We start from the raw sequence: 6,591 nt of genomic DNA, 5'->3' as shown, positions 1-6,591 counted from the left end.
AGTCGGGAGTGGTGCTGACTGAAAACAGATGATTTGGAGCGATTCGCGCGCCATCTGTTGGTCATTCTAAGGACTTATTGAACTACCCTCGTATATTTAAATATTTCAAATTTGAAAACATACATTTTGCAACGTTTCAATAAAAAATATCAATTTCAACAAGTTTCAGATTTGGATTATACAATTTTTGAATATTTTATTTTAAAAGACTGCTCAATTTTAAAAGCCTTGAAGTTGAAATTGTTCGGCTTAGAATGCTTCCAATTTCAAGATGATTATATGTACAAGTTATATACGATCAAATTTAATGTAGTTGGAAATACGTCACTGAATCATATCAGTAATAATTTTCACTGATTATGACAGTGAAATGTCACTAATTGGCAGTAAACATATTCAATGTCAATCATTACTATTTCAATGTTAATCAGTGAGCAATCTTATTAATTTAAACGCTTGTAAATTTATAATTGTTGTTCCACTTTGAGCCGGAAGAATATTTGAAAAACTGGGAAAAATTGAGAAATAAATGATTCTTTTTGCATGAAGTTATGAGTTTCATTTATAGCAATCCGTTTTTCTTCATAATGATGGAACTCGCGTAGTCATTAAAAAAAATTTTTTACTTGGATTTAAATAATTCATGTTTCATTCTATATCCGTGAGAAAATAGCGAAATAAAATCATTTCAAAACAAGTGGAAACGCACAAACGGAAATAAAAAATGTAAAGCTGATGAATGGAATGAATCTAATGCAATACAACGTACTTTATTAATATATATATAAACAATAATTTTAATACAGAATGAATTCTGCTTACGACTGGTGAAAGAAATAGGTTAAACGTGGCTATGGGAGCGAAAAATCTCTTATGAAAATGACGTCATAGTTCTTCTTCGAAATCTATGAAGAAGAGCCAGATGTTTACAGTAGAGATTGCCACGTTAGCTAGAGAACTGTAAGGTGCGAAATGCTGGAGACGGAAGATATTGGATCATGGCTAAGTCGAAACAATATCTCGTCTTTCTCATTGTAGGTGTACAAAGAGCTGAAGGAGCAGCAGTACCGAATGTCCTGGCTACCGGAGAAACAACTCGACTGGTATCATCGCGAAGTATGGTGTCTGGAAAAGGGTAAAAAGGCAGAAAGAGCACTTCCCCGATTGCACGATGCACTTCAAAGGTTCGCCATCACTTTTCATCATTTGAGGGCCTTTCGTCTTAAGTCAAATATCAATACCGAAATTACAATGGGAATGAGGAATGAGATCATCGATGGGATGTACAGCGAAGTTCGTAAGGTAACTTGAATACTTAAAATCCAAAATTTAAAACGTCAACATTTTTAGACAATAGCAGACTTTATACTGGTTCTCCTATTCCCCTCTTTTCCGTTAAAAAAATTTCTCATTTTCCCTATTTCCAATAAACTTATCCTTTCTCCCCTTTTTCTTGTTTTATCACTTAAATGTGAACTAGATTAATATAACCCAATAAGACAACCCAACTATTTCTTGTTCCCAATTTGATTGAAGAGCCTAATATTATGTTTTTGTTCATAAATCATCTCTTTCGGTTAAAAACTCTAATGCTTAGTTGAAACTTTAATTATCTTGTTGCAAATTCAACTATTTTGTGAAGAAGTAATTTTTTTTCGTTGAAAATTCAACTGTTTTATTAAAAATTTGTCTCTTTTTCTGGAAAGTTCAAATATTTGGTTGTTATGGAAACGTTTTCGTTGTTAATGAAACTGTTTGTTTATCAAATAATATTTTTTCTTTTAAATTTTTGCCTTTGGGATATGCAATACATTTCGACCTGAAATATTAGGAATTTTAGACGTTTTTTTGAAATGAAAATTAATCTCCTATGGCAGAAAATTCATCTTTCTTGCATGAAAATGAAATATTTCGTTGAAATTTTAAATTTTCTGATTGAAACTTCATTTTTTTATTTAGAAAGACTACTATTTGGCTCAAATTTCAACTATTTGGTTGAAAAATTAACTGTTTTGTAGAACAATCGTCGTTTTTGGATAGAAGATTCATCCTTTTGGATTGAAAATTAATATTTTTTTTGGTAAAAAGTCATCTTTCTTGAGTTCAAAACTATCTTTCTTGGTTGAAATTAAACTTCTTTCTTGTACATTCAACTGTCTTCAGAAAATTCCTCTTTTTGCTTGAAAATTCAAATATTTGGTTAAAAAATAACTAATGCGGGAATCTCGTCTCTTTTGCCTGGAAGGTAAAGTATTTGATTAAAAATTAACTTTTTTGTTGAAAATTCATCGTTACTGGTTTCAAAGTCAACGGTTTTCTAACACCTTCGACGTTTTGGCTTGAAAATTCTACTCTTTTCTTGAAACTTTATTTTTTGGTAAAAAATATTTTTTGGTAGACGATTTAAGTATTTTGTTGAAAATTGGTCGTTTTTCGTTAATTTGTAATTTATTGAAAACTTTCTAGGGCAATATGCATATACGTGTAGTAAATTTAATATACCATTATCTTATAAAATAATATACATGTATAGTAAAAAAGAGTGCATAAAAGTTAAAGTTTCTTTGATGTATTCAAATCTTGTCAAATATTTAAAACTAAAATAATAACCTACAATTCATCGACTAAATTCTTATTGAGTACTGCTGCTTCTAGGTTAGGTGTCTTAATTATGTACTTAATTGAACTTATCCACTTGAAACCCATTATAATTTATGTTCAACTAGAAACAAATGTAATGCTTTATTATTGAGAATTAAACATTACTGCCAAAATTATCTTTAATTTGTGTAAAGTGAAATTAAATTTACTACGCAGCCTCTTAAGAGCTATTTCATAGACCAAGTTCTTAGATTTACTATATAAATGTATAGTAAATGTATATTAAAACTGCAAACATTTTTAACTGTGTCGACGTTTTTAGAAACGTTTTTTGTACTTTTATACTATTATATTAAATATAATCTCGTTGGAATTTTTATTTCCCAACACGTAATTTCCGTTTGATTTATCAAAAGAGTCCAAAAATTAGCAAAATTCTCGCAAGCTGAAGTGAAAAGAAAGAGAGGTTTGATTTTACACACAATTGGCAAAATTGTCGCGAGCTGAAGTGAAAAGAAAGAAAAGTTTGATTTTACAAAATAGTTTTGCTTAAATATACTGAAAAGGGTTACAGATATGAAATCTTTTATTTTTAGAAAAAAATGCACAACTAAAGTTTTTATCGGAATATACTTAAGAAAATATTCGTAACCTTATTTTTAAATGCCCATGGGTCTTTTCACTCCCAGCGAAATAATGTTACGTTGGCTTCTATTTGATTCTGCAGTTCATTTTTCGTAAAGAAAATTAAACTTTTTTGGTTAAAAATTCTATCGTTGTCCAAAAAGTTCGTTTTTTTTTTGCTTAAAAGTTAACCTACTTGGATAAAAATGCAACCGTTTTTGTTAATTTTAATATTTTTTATTGCAAAATTTCGGCCCTGAGATTAGAAATTTCTCTTTGTTGGTTGGAAATTCAAATGTTTTATTTAAAATTTCAACTATTTATGGTTTAAAATTCACCTTTTTTTTATTGAAAGTTCAACTTGCTTGTTAAATTTTTAACTGTTTTGTTGATAAATAAACTATTAGGTAGAAATTGTATGCATCGTGGTTGAAAATGAACGTTTTTGTTGAGAATTCATCTATTCGAGTTAAAAAGTCAAGGATTATCTATAATATTTGTCTTTTTAGCTTGAAAACTCACCTCTTTTGGTAAAAATTCATCCAATTTGGTGCAAATATGCTACCTGAATTCATTGTAATCACAAGAATTTATTCTCCTATTATTCTCGAATGTTCACAAAAAAATCACTCAATTTGCCCTTGTACTTTCTACTTCCAAAAGCTTTATTTTAAAATTAAGTCTAAATCTATTGAGTAAACTATGGCCGTGACAATTAATTGGAATTTAAAAAAGTATACACAGGGGCGGGATTCTTGTTAAATGTGGAAAAAAATAGTATTTTACAATTTATTTGTTTCTATCATCAGCATTTCAAAATTTCCCTCCTTTTATATAAAAAAATGATAAACAAAAGTAGTGATAACCGTTCTTTATTATTTGGCCTTAAGTATATAAAGTTCACAGTTTCAGCGCGTATTTTAAAAAGTTTTATTATATATTTTTAAGCGCATCTTTATTTATAACTTATAAACGAAGTCCTCTAAAATTTTGAAAAATGATATAAAATTTTGAAAATGACTGGGACTTGAAAGTGGTCCACTTTTTGACACTTAGCCAACTCTTTTCTATAAACTAATCTGAACCATTATTTACAGATGCTGTGTGAAGTCGAAACAGCAATTTTTAATTTGGGACTGCCACTTCCAACCGCTCATAAGGCGGAAATCGTGACGGAGAATCTAAATTGGTTAGAAGAAGGAGATTGGACTCGGATGTTAATTCAGGACTCAGGAGTAATTAGACGTTACAGGGATTTTCTTAACGATTGGACAAGAGCTTTCCGAAATGCGACTGCCATTGGGCCAGGAACCTGCGACCCGAACATGCTTAAACCTTTGATATACAGGCCCAAAAAATCTCAAGGAGTTAAAAAAGAATTTCAACCGAAGAAAAGACAGAAAAAGCCTATTAAAAAACTAAACGGGAAATCTAAAAAAAGTATGGGTTACAGTAGAAATCGGCCTTTTGCCCAAGGAACGAAACGAAGTACCATGAGGAGAAGAGTAGGCAGAAATAAACCAAGAGTAAATACTTGAGGTAGAAATGTTGCTTCGTAAAATCATGCCATGGGTCTGTAAATGACCTATCGATTCACTTGCGTTATCACTTATTTATTCCATAGTCACAATCCATCGGTACGTTAGTTTAACATTTCGCCAAATTGATTAATCGGAAGACAAAAGAAATCCAAGACAAATGTTCAGAGGCTCTTATTTTTCGAAATTAACTGAATTTTTGTTCTTGGTGTACAGTCGCAATTAAATACCAGTATTAAAAGATCTTCTGAGCGAATAAACAGTATTAAACTATTAATAAAGATAACAACAGTGATTTTTTATAAAGCTGCTTATACACTTTTCAAGTATTTATAGTCAGTAAAAAAGAATATTCTTCTGAGATAAAATACTGAAATAGAGAGTTATTGAATGAACCAGAATTTTTTAAAAATTGGTTTAATCTGTGCGGATGAATAAGGAATAAATGTCTATTACTGGCACTCTGTACATAAGTGTGTTATAGCGACAATTGGATAGCGATTTCCGCGATCTATCCGCAGAGCTTGAAACAGTTGGCATTTTATGATAATTTTATGAAGGTATTTATTATCAATATAGCTATTTTATAAAGTATCGACTCTCAAGTAATTTATTTATTGTAGCTTTAATGCGCACTTTGTGGCGGAAGCTTAAAGTTGAAAGCTGTGATATTACGGACGTATGTGGACGTTACGAAGTTCCTACGTTTATTATTTTATTTTTTTATTTCTTATGTATACTTAGTACTTACGTGTATAAAAAAGGTATAAATAATAGTGATAGATTACGTTAGGAATAGATGAATATTAGGTATACCGACATACGTATGTGAACTACATTCCTTAAGACATGTGTACGACTTAGGAAAATATAAGAGTAGCATTCCTCGATATTATGTGATATGTTTCTCTGACAAGTAATTTACAAAATATTATTCTTTTTTATTTCAAAATCTAGGTCGATGTAGAAATTTCGACTGATATAATCTAAAAGATAAATTTTTCCCACGGAATTTTTCTCTTATTTTAAAATGCCTTGTTCTGATATTGCTTCGAATCTCGTATCATGAAGAATTATTGATACTTGTTTAGTAAAAGACTAAGTGAAAAGACGCTATTGTGTGAATATATTTTTACTTCCTGAAATAAAGTCATTTTTTTAAGAATATAAAAAACACAGCTTTCACTAATTTGTAGTTAGGATTTTTATGACTGAAAATTTTTAAATAGAATGAATTTTTGAAACATTTCTAAAATTTTTATAAATTTTTTTTCATTTGTTGAACTTCTGAGAAAAAGATTACAAGTATTAAATGAAAACAAATTGAGATATGCATTCCTACTATATAGGCAAATAGAACTTAAAAATTTATTACAGTATCTACTGCGGACATGTATAAAATATGTAGTATATTTATTAAGCACGCGCTTTAAACTGCACGAGAAAATCTGCTGTAGATTATTTTTCTACATAATTATTTTATTTCCTAAAAATTATTGACATATATTTTTTCGGATTTATAAATCTCATTCGTAATATTTTTTTATAAATAAATTCACGTGTATATTTGTAAATATTTTCTACCACGTCTTCTCGTGTTATTAGTGCTGGCACAAGCATTCTTCCATAACATTTACAACCTATTATTTATTATATCACGTTACCATTGCACATATTTTATATTATTTATTGTCATGTCTTCTCCTTTGTAATCGTTCCGAATAAAACGTATTTTTTGTGAAATGAAATTTCTGTTAAACATGTGAATTCTTTTTACCTACTTGTTGCTTCAGTTTCCTGGTAGCAGAACTAGATGCAACGTTTTGCT

The 6,591-nt window shown here is 29.6% G+C and overlaps 1 protein-coding gene across 1 annotated transcript in view; it reads left to right on the top strand.

Moving 5' to 3' along the window:
* Positions 1-6,034, top strand: part of LOC117174773 — a 44,329-nt gene extending 38,295 nt beyond the window's left edge. Inside the window, exons 3-4 of the mRNA XM_033364129.1 lie at positions 1,039-1,302; positions 4,323-6,034. Of these exons, the coding sequence (XP_033220020.1) occupies positions 1,039-1,302; positions 4,323-4,763 (705 nt within the window). The 3' untranslated portion in view covers positions 4,764-6,034. The remainder of the gene's footprint in view (positions 1-1,038; positions 1,303-4,322) is intronic.
* The last annotated feature ends 557 nt before the right edge of the window (positions 6,035-6,591 follow it).

Source organism: Belonocnema kinseyi, chromosome 6, assembly GCF_010883055.1.
Source record: "Belonocnema kinseyi isolate 2016_QV_RU_SX_M_011 chromosome 6, B_treatae_v1, whole genome shotgun sequence".
Taxonomy (NCBI): domain Eukaryota; kingdom Metazoa; phylum Arthropoda; class Insecta; order Hymenoptera; family Cynipidae; genus Belonocnema; species Belonocnema kinseyi.
Note: the sequence above shows the minus strand (reverse complement) of the source record. Positions and strands in the feature narration are given on the sequence as shown.